At 45.9% G+C, this 20,728-nt stretch overlaps 1 protein-coding gene across 3 annotated transcripts in view; it reads left to right on the plus strand.

Annotated features, from left to right (window-relative positions):
* The first annotated feature begins 1,314 nt into the window (after window positions 1-1,314).
* Window positions 1,315-20,728, plus strand: part of SH3GL2 (SH3 domain containing GRB2 like 2, endophilin A1) — an 88,595-nt gene continuing 69,181 nt past the window's right edge. Inside the window, exon 1 of one of the 3 annotated variants that reach the window (XM_083420503.1) lies at window positions 1,315-1,555. Coding sequence is in view for 1 of the 3 variants with exons in the window: in XM_083420501.1 (XP_083276627.1) it covers window positions 1,511-1,555 (45 nt within the window). In the remaining 2 variants the exon portion in view is untranslated. The remainder of the gene's footprint in view (window positions 1,556-20,728) is intronic. The other 2 variants (XM_083420502.1, XM_083420501.1) reach the window with 2 other exon arrangements.

The raw sequence follows: 20,728 nt of genomic DNA on the forward strand, positions 1-20,728 counted from the left end.
TGGCAAAATTGACATATAAGCTACGGGACGAGGATAACTGTGACATTAAGGATGAATGGGAACCTTTCACAAAGTATCTGAAGACACAACAAAGCGAACTGGACTCCTTGGCAGGTTTTGAATAAACATTCACAATTTTTTTTACTGATAACAATCATCTAAACAGTTTGAGTGGGATGCGGGTGGCGCTGTGGGTTAAAGCCTCAGTGCCTAGGGCTTGCCGATCAAGAGGTCGGCGGTTCGAATCCCCGCGGCGGGGTGCGCTCCCGTTGTTCGGTCCCAGCCAACCTAGCAGTTCGAAAGCACTCTCAGGTGCAAGTAGATAAATAGGGACCGCTTACTAGCGGGAAGGTAAACGGCGTTTCCGTGTGCGGCTCTGGCTCGCCAGAGCAGCGATGTCACGCTGGCCACGTGACCCGGAAGTGTCTTCAGACAGCGCTGGCCCTCGGCCTCTTTGAGTGAGATGGGCGCACAACCCTAGAATCTGTCAAGACTGGCCCGTACGGGCAGGGGTACCTTTACCTTTTAAACAGTTTGAGGATCTATACAACTTTGTAACATGCAGAAAACAGCATTATTGGAGAAACCAAAGACTGGAACTGAGGGAAGTCGCGGGTGGGGTGGGTTCTGTAGGGGGGGAGGGGGAGGGAGGAAAAATGGGGGGGAAATAAGGATATGTTTTTGGATAATATGTCTTGTTAAACAAAGACATCTGAAGGGAATGTATAGGGAAGTTTTTAAAGGGTTTGTTATGTTGTTATATATGTTGGAAGCTGCCCAGAGTGGCTGAGGCAACACAGTCAGATGGGCAGGGTATAAATAATAAAATTATTGTTATTATCATTATTATTATTATTATGAAATAGGACATCCCTATTTTCGTCGGAGAAATGTTGGAGGGTATGCTGTCACACATGCAAGGGGGAGGACTGGAGGTCTCTTATATTATGTGGAGCCATTAATGAAGAAGCTGACATGTTTTATTATGTTTGTATATATGCTGGAACCCGCAAGAGTCGCTGGGGCAATCCAGTTAGATGGGTGGGGTATAAATAATAAAATTGTTGTTGTTGTTGTCTTGTTGTTGCTATTGTTATGGAATAGGACATCCCTGTTTTCACTGGCGAAATGGTATACAGCGTGGGGCTACGAGGCTCGCTGGCACCGGTAACCGGGGCTTAATTCGGAGCAAGCGGGCGCAGGCCAGGAGCGTCCACACGCTGGAGAGAACCGGAGCGCGCCGCTCCTTTCTCGAGAGAGCGCAAGGCGGAGAGGGAAGCGCAGAGCTTTCCCTTTAAGAGGCCGGCTCGCCTCCATTTGACGTCAGGCTGTTTCTGCACCATCGCCGGCACCCGCGAGCCCCCATTCGGGCAGGAGGGGCGAGAGAGGCAGCGAGCGCGGCCGGCCAGGGAGGGAGAAGGAAGCGAAGCCCAGCTCCCCCGGGAAGCGTCCCGCAGCCCCGCCGGCTCGTCCTCAGCATCCTCCCGCGGAAAGCGCGTCTCCTGCAGCCATGTCTGTGGCAGGTTTGAAGAAGCAGTTCCACAAAGCCACTCAGGTGAGGGGGCCGGGGGGCGCGCGCGGCGGAGGCCGAGGAGCCCCGGGCAAGGAGGGAGGCGGGCGGGGGCGGCGGAAAGCGCTGGTCTAACCCTCCGAGTTAGGAACCTCTGGGCGCGCGCGGGAGGGAGCGATTAGCCGGCGGAGGCCTCCAGGGGGCGCTGCGTTGGGAGGGGGCGTTGGGCAATCGGGAGGACCGGGGGCAGCTGGGATGAGAGCCGGAGAGGGTGGGGGGCAGGGGGCGAAACTCAGCTTTATTTCACCCAGGGCAAAGACCCAGTTTGGCAGCCTTCCCAAAGCGCATTTGCGTGCGCACACACACACGGGCTGGGAGCCTCCCTGGCGCCCCTCTGGAGGCTTAACCCGGGGCAAAAAAAGCGAGGAGGGGAGAGGGTGGGGTGGGGGAACACATCCGAGATCGACGAGGCTCGCTGCTTGGCCCTGGGCCGTTGCCAGGTCTTCCCAATTAAGTGGTGCTTTTGCAATAAATAGCGCACCTGCTCTGTGTGACTGCAGCAGAAGCTGGAAAGGGTCCTGGCAGAGGGGCGCTTGGCCGGACCAGGTCTGGCCAATGCAGGGGGCGCGATGGGTACCGCATTCTGCTTTTCCAGGGAGACGGAGGATCAGACACCCGGTTTCCCCCCTCTCCCCCCCCCCCGCTTTATTTCTCTGCCCGGCCTCGTTCCGTGCTGGGCGCCCACAACTGGCTCGCCGCAGACGCGGGATCTTGCGCTTCTCTCTCCTCCCGCCCTCCATCTCCGCGCTTCCCCCGCATTGGAGCAGCTCAGCCGCTGCAGAGCCCAGCGAGGATTTGTGGCTGCTTTTATCCGCCGCGCTGTTACTGCTGCTGCTCCTGCAGCCTTTCTGGGACGCGGCTGGGAGGGGGGGGAGGAGGGGGCACCGGGCGCGGGAGGCTGGCGGAGCTTGCAACGTGTAAGCGGCTGCTGGTGGAGGAGGAGGGCTGGCCAGTTGTACTATTTCCATACCCTTCCAGTGGACTATCCGGCCGGGACTCGGATTATGTAAAAATCCTCCTCCAGTGACCTTGCAGTGATGTAGTTACTGAGCTTTGATTCCCGCCCCCCCCCCCCGCTGCTCCATCACACGGTGTCCCTAACCGTGCGCGCGTCCCCTCCCTCCGCGCCTTTCCCCGTCTCATCAACGGAAAACCATCCTTTCCTTCCATCGGCTTTTCGACTTCGTGAATGGAAGTAGATCTATATTAAACTTTAGTCTTTAAAATCCCAATGAATGAGGTGTTTGGGGGTTTTTCGTGTGGGGTATTTTGACGCTCGAGTTGGATATTGCCAAACTGGTTTGTTTTGGTATTTTGTTGGTTAAATCTGTTTGGTGGTAAAGAGCCTTGCACCACGGCCACCCCTTCATTATAGAAGGGGAAGTTCCTTAAAAATATAATCCTGTCAGGCTGCAGTGTTTTTTTTCAGTTTAATCTTGTGTTGTGACCAGTGGCAATGCGCTTGTGTGAGTAACTGATTTGGAGAGTGAAGTCTGATGGTTTAATGGCCTCATGCTGTATTTCTGTAACCAAGGATTAGATTCTGATTCAGTTCAATTCATGCTGGTGCAAACCTGGGACAGGAAGGGGAATCAAATCCCCAATATCTGTTGGGTCACAGAAAACCTTCTGTCTTCCTTTTTTGAAGGCCACGTGTTATATAATGCCGCCTATGAAGTATCTCCAAGATAACGTCAAGCTGTTTAAAAATATCACCCTAGTGAATCTCCTCTGCAGAATGCAGTGCAGCATCAGACCTTTCGGACCAGCTCTAGCACATTGTCTTATCCTCTAGGAAATGCAGACCTTCCAGAATTAGTAATTCACGATGGAGCAGTTCTACTGGCACATGCCTTCATTCTGATTCCTCCATCATCATTTACTTTAAATTACTTTAATGGCCAAAGTGAGCAATGCAAATACTTTATTAGAGGGAAGCAACACTGTGTTGCAACCGTTCTTCAGTAATTATTATTATTATTATTATTATTTATTATTATTTATACCCCGCCCATTTGTCTGGGTTTCCCCAGCCACTCTGGGTGGCCTCCAACAGAATATTAAAAACACGATCAAACATTCCAACATAAGATTAAAAACACATTAAAACATCAGTCATTAAAAACTTCCCTAAGTAGGGCTGCCTTCAGATGTCTTCTAAAAGCCAAATAGTTGTTTATTTCCTTGACATCTGGTGGGAGGGCGTTCCACAGGGCGGGTGCCACCACCGAGAAGGCCCTCTGCCTGGTTCCCTGTAACCTCACTTCTCATAGGGAGGGAACCACCAGAAAGCTCTTGGAGCTGGACCTCAGTGTCCGGGCTAAATAATGAGGGTGGAGACGCTCCTTCAGGTATACTGGACTGAGTAGCTTTGATATGAACATGACATGGCTTATCATCACCATGTCATGGGATCAGTGGTCTTCAGATGTTTCCTTCATCGTCTCAATATTTTAGTTCCTTTCTGTCAGTCTTCGGTCCCATAGAGAATATGGTTGAATCTATTTGGGAGAGTAGCATATAAACGTTGGCACTTTTTTGCTAGTCAGGAACATTTAGGGTTAGAGTAAAATGATCTGGAGAAGATTATCCTATAACCAGCAAGAAGAATTTTGAACTTTGTTAGTATTAACAGGAGTGGCAAAAGTCTTCAACTAAGCAGGCTTTAAAAATGAGATATATTAGAAAGATGGCCCAACAATATGAGGGCTTTCGTTCTATATGCACAACAGAGTAAGTCCCATTGAATTTGATTATTAAATAGATTTGGCAGACAGAGGATGACACTTTAGCTGATGTTGCATTTTAAACACTGGTTTTGATCAATATTTTCAGCATTCTGACTCCCCTTGTAAAAGGTGGCAAAAAATCCTGTGAATGGTTCAACACCCCCCCCTTACTATATTCTTATGGGGTTACACTTCTGAAACTTTCGTGCCGGTTAAATAAAGTAGGTAGAAATTAAAACTGCATGTGTCATAATTTTAAGGCCTATTTCTGAGCAATAAACTGTGAAATATAGTTCTGAAGGCGAATCACATTTGATATAAAAAAGGTAAAGGTACCCCTGCCCGTACGGGCCAGTCTTGACAGACTCTAGGGTTGTGCGCTCATCTCACTCTAGAGGCCGGGAGCCAGCGCTGTCCGCAGACACTTCCGGGTCACGTGGCCAGCGTGACGAAGCTGCTCTGGCGAACCGGCACCAGCACAGCACACGGAAACGCCGTTTACCTTCCTGCTGGAGAGCGGTCCCTATTTATCTACTTGCACTTAGGGGTGCTTTCGAACTGCTAGGTGGGCAGGAGCTGGGACCGAACGACGGGAGCTCACCCCGCCGCGGGGATTCGAACCGCCGACCATGCGATCGGCAAGTCCTAGGCGCTGAGGTTTTACCCACAGCGCCACCCGCGTCCCTTACATTTGATATAACTCCTTTTAAAATTTCAGTTTTTAATATTGTGTTGTTGTTATTGGTGGTGTTGTTTTAAAAAAGACTGAATAAGCAGGTAAAACTCAGTGCTGCAGAAATCTCAAAAACCGCTGCCGAAAACTGAATTAAACTTTCTGTTATTAATTGTAGTTTTCTCAGAGATTTGCATTTAAATTAGTTTGGTCTCCATGAATTGTGTATGGCTGGAGTTAAGGAAATGAATTTCGTGCCTCCTTGTCCTCTGCTCACCTTTTTAACCTATTCTGCCTTCCAGTTAGCGTAATACCTACAATCACTTAACACCTGCAAATCCCTTTTAGCCTCCTACTGCACACGGTAAAAATAGGCTGTGCACTCTTTCACATTCCATGTGAATTTTTATTTTATTTTATTAAACCTCTTGAGTCCTTTTTCAACATGGCACCTGTTTCTGGTTTAGCCTTGTGTGTACCTCTGCAAGTTGCTGCTCACTTATTGCACTTTTAGGTGTACATTTAAAGACTGGAATAGTATATTCAAAAATGGAGTGTTTGAGAAAAGAAGTTGGGAGGGGAGGCAAGTGAGGAATCGCAGGGAAGGCTGATAAATAATTGGAATTGCTTTCCCTCCCCAGTAGCATTAGCACAAGATAGTTCAGTTGGTTAGAGTGTGGTGCTGATAATGCCAAGGTTGCAGGTTCGATCCCCGTATGGGGCAGCTGCATATTCCTTCATTGCAGGGGGTTGGAGTAGATGTTCATCTGGGTCCTTCCATCTCTATGCTTCTAAGTACAGTGGTACCTTGGGTTACATACACTTCAGGTTACATACACTTCAGGTTACAGACTCTGCTAACCCAGAAACAGTGCTTCAGGTCAAGAACTTTGCTTCAGGATGAGAACAGACATCATGCTCTTGCGGCGCAGGAGGCCCCATTAGCTAAAGTGGTGCTTCAGGTTAAGAACAGTTTCAGGTTAAGAATGGACCTCCAGAATGAATTAAGTACTTAACCCAAGGTACCACTGTATAGGGTAGGTTAGTGACTCAGGGCCCTGAATCCCAGCAGCCTGGCACTATTGCCTTATAGCTCTAGTTCCTGTGGTTTAGAGCTAGATGAACAAAAATCTACTCAGTGTTCCCAAAATCTTTGTTGCTCAGTCTGGAGACAGTCTCTCTCTCTCTCTCTCTCTCTCTCTCTCTCTCTCACACACACACACACACACACACACACACTCACACTCACACACACACACACACACACACACACACAATATTCTGGGAAGAACTGGAGATGGGTTTTGTGCTAGCTGTGAATTCCAATATTTGTTAAGCTGTTGGATGCTCTGACCTCTCCTTAAAACAAGGATAGGGGACCTCTCCAGATGTTGAACTCCACCTTCCATTAATCACAGCAAATATGGCCAGTGGTTGGGGATAGTGGAGTTCAACAATGTTTGGAGGGCCACAAACGTCCCACTTTTGCCTTAGATGAAAGAGTTGAGTGTGTGCGATCAGGACTGGAGGAAATGTTTTTCTTCCAACCTTAGTAAATCACCCCCAGGGCTCTTTCAACAGTAAATGGGTTGGGTCTCCTAAAAGTAGATAGCATTCTGACTGTGGATGGGAGAAGTTAGGGTCCAATGCACCTTCTCCTCTGCCCCACTTCCCAGATGCTATAATAATCAGGTTAGGATTAACCTGATCTTCCCCATCATCATCTTTTACCCTGGCACCATCACTACTTATGTTTAGGTACCAGGCAAAATCATTTCATTTGCACCAGGCCTTTGGCCCTTAATTATCTGTAGCCTTGTTCAGAGGGTAGAATGTGCTATTTTATAAATATGAATGTATTTTTAGGTTTTACTCCGTTTTAGTTTTATGCTGGTTTTAATTATATGCGTTTGCTTTTGTAAGTCGCTTTGAGTTTCATTTTGCATAAAACTAAAAAATTCAATTAATAATACTAATTGACGTTTAACTGCTGAGTATTCTTTATCTCTTTGAGGGCAAACAACTTCCACGGTCTAGCTACTGGGTGTATGGGCATGAATTCGTAAGACTCTCTTGAAGCCCAATTGTGTAGTTTTGTGAGCCTACTTCAATTTATTCTTTGTATTTATTTATTGTTTGTGTAGTAATGCAAGCAAGCCATAGACTACTTCAGGTCAATCATGGACAAGTGTGTAGAGAGGCTTAAAATATCCCCACTGGGAACCCTGCTAATAGCATCTCTGCTGAATAAAACTGAACGGGCATAAACCAATTTGGCAAGTGTGGAAGTTTACAGTTGGGAAGAAATACGCATTTGAGCTTTAAAAGGCTTCCAAGTAAGCGCTGCTCTGGAATGGCTTCTGTCTTCCTTTGGTGATCGCTGGAGAAAATGGATCAGTTCTGAAAAGAAATCCATGGGGTTAGAAGGCACTCTATAGACCAAGTCCAACACCTTGTACAGGATTGATCACCTTTTAATCATAGTAGTCTATCATGTAATCCAGACTATATGGTATATCACAAGCAGAGCAAGTAATGGGACACATGGCATGTCCAAGTGAGCCTGCAAAATGCCTGGTTCCAGGTGTTTTCAAGCAATTGGTTTGGCTTATAAGTAGCACCTGGAGAAGGATGGAGGAACTTTCAGAGCTTCAGCTAGGCTGACAAGCTGCAACGTATCTTCTTGCCCTCCACAAATGATCAGTGAGTCCATTATAAAATAAAAATGGCAAAGAGACTTTCAGCAGGGGTAAAGACCTGAACCTTTGTCAGCAGCTTTCATGGAGTGTCAGTCACTTGATGCATCTGGAGTAGACTGTAGCCTACAGAAGCTTCTTCCATAATAAAATGGTTAGTCTTTATGGTGCCGCAATATTTGTTAATGTTTGTGCTGCAACAAGCTGACACGGCTGTGTCTCTGGGGGATCCCTAAAAGCAAAACCTAAGCACCCACCTCTGTCCAACCCAACTTCCAGCCTCTTTGAGGGGTGGTTTGGCAAATGCACACAAATGTAGCCTGATGAGTCTTCTGTTATTTTGGATTTGATATCCCGCCTTTCACTCCCCTTCAGGAGTCTCAAAGCGGCTAACAATCTCCTTTCCCTTCCTCCCCCACAACAAACACTCTGTGAGGTGAGTGGGGCTGAGAGACTTCAGAGAAGTGTGACTGGCCCAAGGTCACCCAGCAGCTGCATGTGGAGGAGCAGAGATGCGAACCCGGTTCCCCAGATTACGAGACTACCGCTCTTAACCACTACACCACACTGGCTCTTTTGACTGGGCTAGTCCATGCCATGGGCTAGGAGTCAGCTTTGCCTGCTGAACAGCAGCTTGAAGGGGGGAGAAGGCAGAGTGACTCCACCTGCGGTTGATCAGCCTCCACAGAGGAGAAGGCACTGATGAGAGCCAGCTAGTTCTGGTCTTCTTAAACAGAGCTCTCAGCAGCAGTTAGATGCTGGAAATAACACCTGTAGTTCCTGGCCCTACCTTGCTGCTTCCTGCTCTCCACCTGGACCCTTGGCTCTGAGATCACCTGGATTCCCTGACTTCTGGACTGTCTGACTTCATATGTGGATTCTGCTCTCAGGCAAGGGTTTCTCAGAGACTCCTAGCCCCTGCTTGCTTGACGAAGGGACCTGGATGGGGCTATGGCAGTGAGATATTGCCGGAGCAGTAAACGGTACCCTACCCAGTCCCGTCAAGGACATTTTGGCACTTAAGGCAGGAAACCAAGCACACCTTCCTCCTTCCTAGCAGTAAAAATACAATAATAATAATAAATGGCTGGTTAGCCATTTAATTTGCTGCCCTTTCACGACACCTTCAGTTGCCTGCCTGAGGCAGCCCTCTCATTCTGTCTAAGGGTAGGGTCACTCTTTTGGGCAGAAAGCAACCAACTGTCTTCAACACTGCAATTCTAGGCATGTTTCTCCAGAAGCAAATACAGTGGTACCACGGGTTAAGTACTTAATTCGTTCCAGAGGTCCGCTCTTAACCTGAAACTGTTCTTAATCTGAAGCACCACTTTAGCTAATGGGGCCACCTGCTGCTGCGGTGGCGCTGGAGCATGATTTCTGTTCTTATCCTGAAGCAAAGTTCTTAACCTGAGGTAATATTTCTGGGTTAGCGGCGTCTGTAACCTGAAGTGTATGTAACCCGAGGTACCACTGTACTGCTGAGTTATCTCCCCACAACTCAAGCTGGAACATCATTTTTTACTAGATTTCATTATGTTTTCAATGCTTCCTGGCCCAGGAAGCACTGAACCAAAGGGCACAGAAAGCTACAAGTCCTATGAACCCCAGGAGGAAATAACACTCTGGGATTATGTCTTTCATCTATGTTTTGGTAACCTCTAGGTTAGATTACTGCAACGCTTTATATGCGGGGCTGCCTCTGAAGATGGTTCATAGACTTCAGCTGGTGCATTATTTTATTTTTTAATGTAAGAATATGATTTGAAGTTAATTTGTGAAACTTTGGAAAAGTTTAATTAAAATTAAGAAAGCAAGAAACTACACCCGGTGCGCTTCATGGGAGACTTTGGTGGCCAGGAGCCACATATTTGTAAACTGAAGCAACCCTAATAAGTATTTGTTTGCAGTAATTGCTGAAAGATAATTGTGCTGGTTTTCTTTAATGCTACATGAACCAAAATAGGAGTGAGATGTCAGGGAAGGTAATTGTGGAAATACAGTTATTTGGCTGGAGAGAAGGGAGTTAAATTTAGTATTTTGATCAGTTTAAAATGTTACACAAAGGCCATTAAGCCTAGGGGAAAATACGTCTGAATATTGCATTGATAATTAGTTTCCCCTGGCATACATCTAAAAGCCAACACAGAAAGAGGGGCTTTCTTACAAAAGCTTTGCTAGAGGAGGAGGAATCTGGACCTGGTGACACCAACCTAATGAGAGCTGGAAGGTTGGGCTCCATGTCAGAAGCTAATATAGCACCAGCCAAATTGGCTGATGCATAATTTCCTCTGGAGATAAAATTCACCTAATTAATGTGTTTCTGACAATGCAAGTAAATGGAATTCTGCACAGTGATTTCTTCTTATACCAACTGAGAAGCCTAGCAGACTAATGCTATAAATGTGCTTTGGTGAGCCACCCAGCAGGGAGGCAGGGGCTTGGTGCCTTTGCCCAATAACTCATTGGAGAAACTGATTTCCTTATGGGGTGAGCTGGAGCCAACTTGGCCTCATCACTAAAATTGGTATGGAGCCAATGGCCAGAGACCTCTCTTTGTCTGTCTCTTTCTCTCTTTTCGTGTGGCCTTATAGTGTACTCTTTCGAGAAACCCCTACTTAGCTTCTCCTAACTTGGAAGGTGGGACGTGATGGGATTCTGGCAGCAACCTCTCTTTGCAGCACGGCTGAGAGTAGCATTTGCCAAGATCCTGCTGAAGGCTTTGTGTCTAAGCCAGCCCTTTCAAGCTCATACTCTTTGGATAGTTTAGCCCCCAGCCCCAACCAGCTTGTGGTTTTGGGGACAGATGGGAGTTGTAGCTCAAAATATCTATAAGGCTGCCCCAAACCTCCTCAGATGAACCATTTCCATGCTAGTGTCCATCAGCTTTTGCTTAATCCTCTTGTCTTGGAGAAACCTACAGTGTGTGTATCATTTATTATCACATGTACTGTGGTTACTTAACCTTTCTCCTGCTTGTTCAGTCCCAGAGTTAAACTCTGAATGTGAAGCCAATTCCCCTTTCCATCTTGGGAAAGACAAGTGTCTCAGAAACCTAGCCAACTTTGTTGTACGGGTTTGAGGGTGTTACGAACCACATTATGCTGTACAAAGCGAATGGAAAATGTAAGCATGGCAGGATCTTGCAGAGTTCTGTGCAGTAAAGGAGCACATTGATTGTGTCAATGGCTGACCTTAATTTTTTATATTTCTTGGTTACCAAACTGACCCTGCTAACCAGCCTCAATATAAGCTCCTTGTTTGCTCGTCCCCTGCAGCTGCTGTATTGACTGCAATATTTACCTTGGGCGGGGGGTGGGGGTGGGAATAATTGGTTCACATCAAAGGGCTGCCATCTCAGCATTCACACCGACCTAAAACTCCATGCTGTTATTTGCCACAGCAAAGCAGTGGGGCGTAACAGCTGGTGGGAAGTGACTGGGATAGACTACCAATTTTATTTTAATTGCCTCATATTATGTTTTCCTCAGAAATGATTGTTTTGTTTTTTAAAAAATATATCTTTATTAATTTTTTAAAAAATACATTTATGAGAAAACAGATGTAGATACAAGTAAACATACAATCAAACAAACAACTAACAGAAAGATCAAACAAACTACCACACTATAATATAGAAGAAGATTAATATAATCCCCATCATATATACTCCTGATGCTGAACACAATTATAAAACTTAGAGGGAAGAAATTTAAAACTGACTTCCAATTAATCTCACTGTAGTTTGTCTATCCATTACTTTATGCTACACAGTTACATATTTCTTACATAATTTCTTTTTACCTCCCTACGAACTTATATTTATACAATACAGGATCAGTCTAATTCTGCCAAGAAATGATTGTTGTGAGGAAAGATGATCTCCGTTAGCTAATGGCTCTGCCATGCTTTCGATCTACAGTTGTGCTTTTAAGGTTTCATGCAGGTATTATTGGGTTGCCATCTGGCCCCGATTCCAGGACAAAGTGATTCCAATGGAACTGAGACCCTCTGAAGGGTGTTGTAAAAATTCTAAGGTCTCAAATATAGAATAAATGTATAATTCTTGCTTTTGGACCTTGTTGGTCATGTGTACCTCTTTGCATAGTGGGAATCCCCCATAATTCCCCTTGCCTGAGATCACATGGGCAGATATCCATCAGGGGAAGCGCTGAGGGGATTTCCCCCCAAAACTGTGAACCTCTATGTTAATTGTCATTGTTTGCCCAGGCTCTCATCATGGAAGGATTACCTGCGGGTGGCACTGTGGTCTAAACCACTGAGCCTCTTGGGCTTGCCAATCAGAAGGTCGGCAGTTTGAATCCCTGCGATGGAGTGACCTCCCATTGCTCTGTGCCAGCTCCTGCCAACCTAGCTGTTCAAAAGCCACCAGTGTGAGTAGATAAATAGGTACCACTACAGCGGGAAGGTAAATGGCATTTCCGTGCGCTCTGGTTTCTGTTACGGTGTCTCATTGTGCCAGAAGTCTTGCTGGCCACATGACCCGGAAAGCTGTCTGTCGACAAACGCTGGCTCCCTCAACCTGAAAGCGAGATGAGTGCCACAACTTCATAGTTGCCTTTGACTGGACTTAATCCTCCAGGGAAGGGATGCGGGTGGCACTGTGGGTTAAACCATAGAGCCTAGGACTTGGCGATCAGAAGGTCGGCGGTTCGAATCCCCACGACAGAGTGAGCTCCCGTTGCTCTGTCCCTGCTCCTGCCAACCTAGCAGTTCGAAAGCACGTCAAAGTGCAAGTAGATAAATAGGTACTGCTCCAGCGGGAAGGTAAATGGCGTTTCCATGCGCTGCTCCGGTTCGCCAGAAGCGGCTTAGTCATGCTGGCCACATGACCCGGAAGCTGTATGCCGGCTCCCTCAGCCAATAAAGCGAGATGAACGCCGCAACCCCAGAGTTGGCCACGACTGGACCTAATGGTCAGGGGTCCCTTTACCTTTACCGTAACCATCCAGGGATCCTTTACTTTTACCTTTTTTATTTCAACAATGCTGATGCTTTGTGTAAACTATGTCTGGAACTATGTAAAATTTACTAAACCCCAGGAATGTCACAGCTTGACCTGCCTGAGCCACTGTAACCCCACCTTATGTGTGATGTATTTCTTACTGTAAAGGGGATGTCCTTCGTCTTCATGCCAAAATGCTACCCCTCAAAAAGAGGTGTCTCTCTTTGTTCTGGGTCTCTCACTTCCTTGCAAGGGAACTCTGTTGCAACAGAAAAATAAAGACCTGCCTTGCTTTCCACTGGTTCCATCCATTCTTCTCTGACTGATCATGGACTTAGGGGACTCAGAGTCCCTTGGGGAGTTGGGCAGCAAAAGCCAACCCCAAATTTTCTACCACAGCATAATATGTCCTGACAAAGAGCATTCATTGTGTTCTCTTCCTCTCCCTCTCTCTCACTTTAATTCATTCAGTATACTAAATTGCTTCAGGTTTAATGATGACCAAATGGAATTGACAAATTGAATTGCTAATCTGAAACTATTTTGGGCCTATAGCCCTCCCACTCAAAAACCGTAAGCTTCTCTTCTGCACACTTCACAAGATTTACTCACCTTGGCAATCAATATAATGAAACAAATTACTCTGCTGGATTTGCACAGAACTATTGTGAAGCCAGCTGCCTGCTCTGTGCCAGGTAAATATTTATGGGGAACCTTTTACAAGCTAAGATCCAAATGTAGTGTGCCTTGAATTGACAGACAATAAAAGAGAAGCTATGTGTATAGTCCAGAAGAAAGTTCCAATTAAAAGCTGCCACAGAATTAAGCTCATAATGAGGTAGCTTACAGTGCAACCCTATGCGTATTTATTTAAGAATCACATTCTGCTGTGTTCACTAGAGCTTACTCTTAGGTAAGTGTGTATAGGATTGCAGTTTCAGGCCTGGAAATGGCTTCTCACCTGGCATCCTGTGACAAACAAGATTGACCTCTAGGGAACTATTGTACATTGGAAGACCATTGCTCCTCAGCTTGTGTGCCTTAGATGTGCCAAAATTAACTAATACAGTGACTTGCTGATTAGTGATCCTTCTGTGGGTTAGTTATTTTCCTGGATGATGATGATGATGATGATGATGATTATGATTGCAATCCTTTCTGATTTACAATCTGATCTGGTTTGGGGATTGCAAGTGCCTTAATTGTCCTGGTTGATTACTTTTGCCTAGAAGTAGGAAGGGAAAGTGAAGCCTTTTTAATTCTCTTGGAACACTCAGTAGCTTTTGATAATGTTGATCCTGGGATGCCAGGGCTCTTAGCTGGGTGCAGTTATGAGTAACTGCAATGGCTACAGTTCTGCCTATCGGGTAGATCTCATGAGGTCATTCTGGGTTGCTCTGTGAGATTCCACAGCAGAAAGAAATGTCAGACACTCACTCACCTCAGTGCTCTATTGGTCAAGCATTCTTCTTATTAGAAACAATTAATTGATATTCAGAGGAGAGTCACTTTGCTTCTTGTCTGGACTTCCTCTAGAGCCAATGTAGAAAACCTCTGGCCCTCCACATATCGCTGAACTACAACTCCCATCAGCCTTGGAAAGCATAGCCAATGATTATGAGAGTTGTAGTTCAGCAATACATGGCGGGTCAAAGGTTCCCACACCTGATTTAGAGACATGGTTAATTTAAAATTAAAAGTGATTGTGTGTTCAGTATTTTAAAAAAGACTTTAGTTTTTAAGAAATGGCTAGTTGGGGCAGAGGGGAGAGACCGAATTCTGTAAGTAAGGCATACATAATTACCAGGCACCTTCATCTGCCTCACCTGCAATAAAACATCTCTCTCCTGTACCAGTCTCTGCTGCCACACTAGGTGTTGTAACTCTCCAATGGTTTGGCTTAACCACCGAAGGTCTACTCTCCCGTTGTCTCTCGAGACAGACAGATGCCAACACACATTCTGTAACTACCTGTTTCATTCCACAGTGACCCTTTGGGTATTGCTAGCTTCACGCAATGTTAATCTTTCTGCTTACAGTAATTGAACAGAACAATGATGTAACACCAATAAGTTGGTAGGGAATTTCCTACAATAACAGGCTGTGTCATTGTTTAGCCTGTAATGATTGTTTAGTTGTGCCATTTGCCCAGGACTCAGTCATTGGCTGCAACACCTATCTAAGCAAATCAGACAGCTAAGCCAAGTTCTGCTGTTAGCTCCCCCCCCCAAGAAAAACTTCAAAGGGGGAAATTAAAGATTGTGCCATTTTGTTCTATGTAACGTATCAAAGGAGATTTCCATTTTTATGCACACCTGAAGGGCCTCATAGCCACAGCTGGTGCATCTTCCTAACAAGCTAATCACAGTCTCTCTAATCTGTTTTGTCATGTGTTGTATCAGTTTATCTGTAGGTGTCCCAAACAACACAAGCATGTTCCTGGAAGTGGGATATTTGCAATCTCAGCTCCTGTATTTGCATCTTCCCACACCCACTCTTACCTGCCTGCGAAAATGCGTGACAGTTCTCTCTTACTTCATTGCGCTGTTGGCAGAAATCCACCTCTGTCATCACTGTGTATAGCTGTTGAGTCTGAAGTTGTATTTTGGGTTATACATGAAACTTTTTAGCCTGAGCTGACATTCCATGTGTACACATGTGTGTGTTGATCGTGCCAGCTAGGCAGCTTTGAGGCACCCAACTTCCATGTTGACTGTACAGTAGATAATTTATAGACCATCATGGCATGACACCCCCCCTCATTTTGTGTGTGTGTGTGTGTGTGTGTATGTATTAGGGCTAGGCAATATCTAGTTTTCAACATTGCAATATATCACTACCTAAACATTGCAATATACCAGTATAACTTGATGTCTGAAATAAAGATGGAGCTATGTAGAGGCACTGGCTAGCTTGACGGTTTTCCCCGTATCGTGATTTTTGCTGGCACCTGCTCTTGTGATTCGCTTTTCTGTGCAGGAGACAGGGGAGAGCTTAGCCAGCAGGGTTAACGGGGGCTGCAGGAATCGAGAGAAGCGTTGACTGGATTCAGTTTCCCCCACATTGCGATTTTTGCATAGCACACATACACATGTCATGATTTGCGATATATTGCCAGTTCAAAATTTTTGCAGCCGATATCATGATATGGACTTCAAACTAGTTTTGGACCCTAGATCAATATATCGGCCAGCCCTAATGCATATATGCATATGCGTCTCTGTATTAATTTTAAAAGCATTTTAAAACTGTTGAATATTCAGCATGGCTGAAGCCTCTAGACATGGGCAGATGTGCACTCAAGATCCAGAAACAGAAATTGGGACCTTCCACGTGGAAAAGGTCCACTGCAATTAATACATATGTATATATCTTCCTTAAATTCCTCCAACACTTAGAATGAGCAGAAATGTCAGAATAACTTTACATTAAGCAAAAATGGGTGGCAACTCCTGTCTAAATGAATATCTAATTTGCTTTATTTTATTGCATTTTTATTCTACCTTCTCCTCTTAGGAACTCATAGTGGCTGAGAAACAGTGACAGGCCCAAGGTCACCCAGTGATTTGAACCCTTGTCTCCCAGGTCCTAGTTGGACACTCTAACCCAGGCATAGGCACTCTCAGCCCTCCAGATGTTTTGGGACTACAATTCCCATCATCCCTGACCACTGGTCCTGTTAGCTAGGGATCACGGGAGTTGTAGTCCCAAAACATCTGGAGGGCTGAGGTTGCCTATGCCTGCTCTAACCACTACACCACACTGGTTTCCCATCTGGCCTAGGAGACCCCTACCATCTTGTGGGTCCTTGTAGCTTACAGCATGCAACTAACAGTCTTCCCTGTACCTTACGTGGGCTGCATAATGGTTACAAAATACAAGTACTAGCGGATATAATGCATACATACCAAGTCCCTTCTCTTCTTTGCCCCCATCCCCAACAGCCTGCCTGCATATGGCCTTGGCTGGCTCAGTGCCATTCTTTGCAGGCACCTTTGATGCATGATGACAGCCCTATCGGAGGCAGGTTAAGCTGGTTACGAAGTCTCGTTTCCATGCCATTTGTAACCAAATAGCTGCTTTGCGGAATCTTTGTTGCCCAGAGGGTCTTTCCGCCTGTCTCAGCAGCCTGCTTCTTTCAAAGCGGGAGCTGTGCATGGGAATTCCGGCTGCTTCTCCATCTTGGCAGATGCATAATTACTCCTATTTGAGTTTTGCATTATAATGCCTCCTTGCAACCGGTGGTCAATTATCAACACTTGCGCTTCTCTTGAATTAACTCGGTGCCTAAATGTTACAGCTCTGAGGGCTTCCGCCCCCCACGATACGCTGGTGTGTGTGTTTGTGTGTGTTTGCTCTTTCCTCTGCCACTCAGGGCGACTTTCCTTTTCCTCCCATGTGGGTAGAAGCAGGCTTTGAATCCCAGAATCCAATTAAGACCTCCCTGCGGGCCGGCGGGCCTCTCGCCTTCTCTGTTTCTCTTTTGTTGCATGCCTGTAGTGTAACAAGCAGCAGAATGGCTGTTCCCACAGCTCAGAATATGATTATTTATTAAGTGCTTCCAGCCAGCAAGATGAATATATTACTCTCCGACAAAGAAGATCGGGTAATTGAAAATGTATATTTTGCCATGATACTGAGTTGTTTTTTTTAATAGCAGACTAACATGGCTGCAGTGGTCCCTCACCATCATAAACATCAGACCCCAAGAGATTTTATTGCAATGTTCTCAAAGTAAGAATTACTGAAGATGCTAGTATTTGATCAACATAATAGAATTTTAGATCAGTTGAGGCACAGGGCAGGATTTGCCTAATGATCCCCATCTGAAAGGCTTGCACAGATGGGAAGATTGGAAGAGTGTCATGTTGAACTTCACCCATAGTGTTTTCTTGGCTCATTCAGACTTGTGTGGGTAGTGTTACTGTGCTTATCATATCAATATTCCTTGTAGGTGGGTATGTCGGAAATGTGGCTTATTAGCCCCGTGAATTGCTTACTAGATCCGTAAAGGTCTCTGGGATACCTTTTTCTTAAGAGGGTGATCACCCAACAAGCTAGAACAGGGGTGGCTAACCTGGTGCCTTCTTGAGCTTTTCAGATTGCATTTCCCATCACCCCATGACCATAGGTCATGCTGGCTAGGCCTGATGGGATTTGGAGTCCAACAGCCTTTGGGGGGTACCATGTTGTCTGTCCCTGGCCTAGGCAAAAAAATACTTGGGGATTCTTCAATATGTGTGCTCATTTCTTGATTATCTCCTAAGATCATGGGTGTCCCGCATATGACAATGAGCCTTCACAAAGCAAATCCTAAAGATCCAGTGTCATCTTATACACAATCCTTCATATTGAGGATAGTTTAGCCATTTAGTTGCCAGGCACCAAATGCTAACAAATCAGTACGTGCTCATGCATGTGTGGAACACCTTTCACAGAGAAGCAAAGGGCAGAATGTAGAAAGGCAGTGTTTCAAAGCTGTCCTAAATGTATTTTTAAATTGTTGTCATCTGCCCTGAGACAGCATGCTGAAAATCTACAAATAAAACTGAAACACAGTGATGAAATACTATTCTATATTATTTTCATTTTATTGAGCATTTTTATAGCCCACCTTTCCTTCAAAGAATGTAAGTGGATATACGGGGTTCTCCTCTTCTCGATTTTGTCCTCACAACAACCCTGTGGTCAGACTGAGAGACTGTGACTGGCCCAAGGGTGCCCAGTGAGCTTTCTGGCTCAATTTTGAAAGTCTGGATATAGAATTGCATATGATGAAAGCTGAAGCCAAGTGCCAGTGACCCACGGCAAGAGATACATGGCACCTCTTTTGACCCCAGAGTTCCACTGGGTCGCACACACATGTTCATTCCATGGTGTATGTTAAGGTGCATCAAAGATGACCAGACAGTTTCAGCTACAAGGCTTTTGGTGAAGGGCACCTGACATAATAGAAGGATGATGCTCAACCAAATTCTCTTGATAAAGCAAGTCACAGCAATGGAAAAATCATTATCCTTCCTCCTATTGCTTTTCAATATTTTCTATAAGTGGATATGCAACTAGTCCTCACCTGCTTACATCAAAGGCATTCAACACCTATTGTCTCTGAAATTGTATGTCCTCTATTCCTTGATAGCATGGGGCTGGGGTCAGAACTCCATAGCTTACAAAACTGCATGTCTCCACTTCAGGGGCTTTCAGCTCACGATCGCAAGGCAGACGCAATTCTGTTTGATAATTTGCTGGAAGCCCTAATGTCTGGTCTATTTTGCAAAGACCAGCTCACGTTCTGATATATGGTGTCAAAATAATGGCTGCTATTTCCTGCTCTTGAGACCCAGCACTTCAGAACTCTATAGAGAGCCACGGGACTCTGCACAATTAGCGTTCCAGCTTGTTCCAAGTCACTGCAGTTTAACTGAACTCCATGAAGCTGACAGCGTAGCCCAGAAGAGTGCATTATTTCTGAAATGTTGGGAAACAACTCTGCTCATAATGTAGGAAGCCGCAGCAGCTGCAGTTGCCAAGAGACTGAAACAAACAAACAAAAAAGAATTGTTTTTACGTATGTCCAATTTAGTGTTGACTCTTATAGCAAGCAGTAAGATGTCTGAGGAAAGGAGACTCTAGAGTATCAGCTATTTTTGCAGAAGTGTTGTTTGCTGGTAGTCTCAATTTCTCCCTAAAAATAAAATAAAATTCTGGTACTGAGGCAATTATGTTACTCAATAAATCCACATAGCTTGAAGCATGCTTAACCTAATGTATGCTTAGAAGACCCCCCCCCCTTCAATTTGGACAATTGTGTTCAATAGAAAGGGGTTTGGGGCCATTGAAGCTCCCACTGCGGTAGACCCTCAGGGTCTTTTCCAAATCAACATTTCTCTGATTCTATGAGTGAAGCTAGCTGAATGTTGACTTACTTAATTGAATTATACAGAGTGTGCATCCCATTTCTCTATGAGTTTGGGTGTTTCGGGGGGAGTTATTCTGGAGAAGTGTGTGCAAACTGAGTATGTTGAATTTCAAATTGTAAGGTTCTTGGTGTTGGTTCTCTTGTGCTCTTTAAAGTGTTGTGCACATTGATGTTGCTATATAAATAACGAATAAAATCAGACAATGACCATTTCGACAGGAATATTTTGCCCGGTGTGCCGCTACCCAGTTTTGGAAGTGAACTTGTGGTTGATGATGCATGTATGCTGCAGGGCACAGTGTAGACTCTAGAGAGTCAGCCTGGGTGGATCAGCACCATGGACAGCGATCTCTGCCGTTGCTCCTTCCAACTTTCTATTTTTGAACTGCAATCTAAAAATGGATTTTGGAAATGGCAATAGGAGCCCGTATCTTTCCCAGAGTGAATGAACTTCTTGGCTGTAATGAGTTAAGCAGTTGCCTAGGATGTTTCTTATTGCCAATCTTTGTGGCCACCCTCCCTTCTTGTGGCAACGGCCACTCGATGATATACAGCAACACTGTGATGGCCTGGGAATCTGATTCAGAATCTGAACCTGAGGAGTCGCAGCCTGCACAGGAGTCCCCGCCTCCAGGGCCGTCTGAGCCGGGGCAGGGGCTTGAATCTGAAGGGCCTGCACCTGTGCCGGATTCTCAGGTGCAGACACCAGATGTATGCACTCTGGCTCCGGAGGTGATTGAGGACCCATTGCCAGCAGGTTCGCCTCTCCCAGCCCTGTCAGGGGAAGGTGAAGCTGCCCCTGGGTCCAGTAACCCTCCAGCCTCTCCTGAGCTGCAGAGCCTCAGGGCAGAGAGGCAGAGGGAACTGGGTTATCTCAGGAGGAGTGCTCGCCTTAAAGCCAGGAGCAGCGGGTCACCTGTGGGCTGGGACCGCCCCTGGCCTCAGAGGAGATAAAGGCCAGCCAGCCCAGTCCCAGGTTGCGGGAGCAATGACGTTGGAAACCTGTTTCTGCCAGCACCCAGACCTGTTTTCCCCAGAGTTCCTGACCACAGCCGGCTTCTTGCTTTGGACCCCGCTTCGCCCTTGGTGGACAGTCTCCAGACCCTCGGCCCAGGACCAGACTCTCACCACGCCTCACGGTAACCCACCCCCCCCGGGACCAGCACAAATGCCTTTAT

This window comes from Podarcis tiliguerta (genome assembly GCF_965153285.1).
Source record: "Podarcis tiliguerta genome assembly, chromosome: 17".
NCBI classification, from domain to species: Eukaryota; Metazoa; Chordata; class Lepidosauria; order Squamata; family Lacertidae; genus Podarcis; species Podarcis tiliguerta.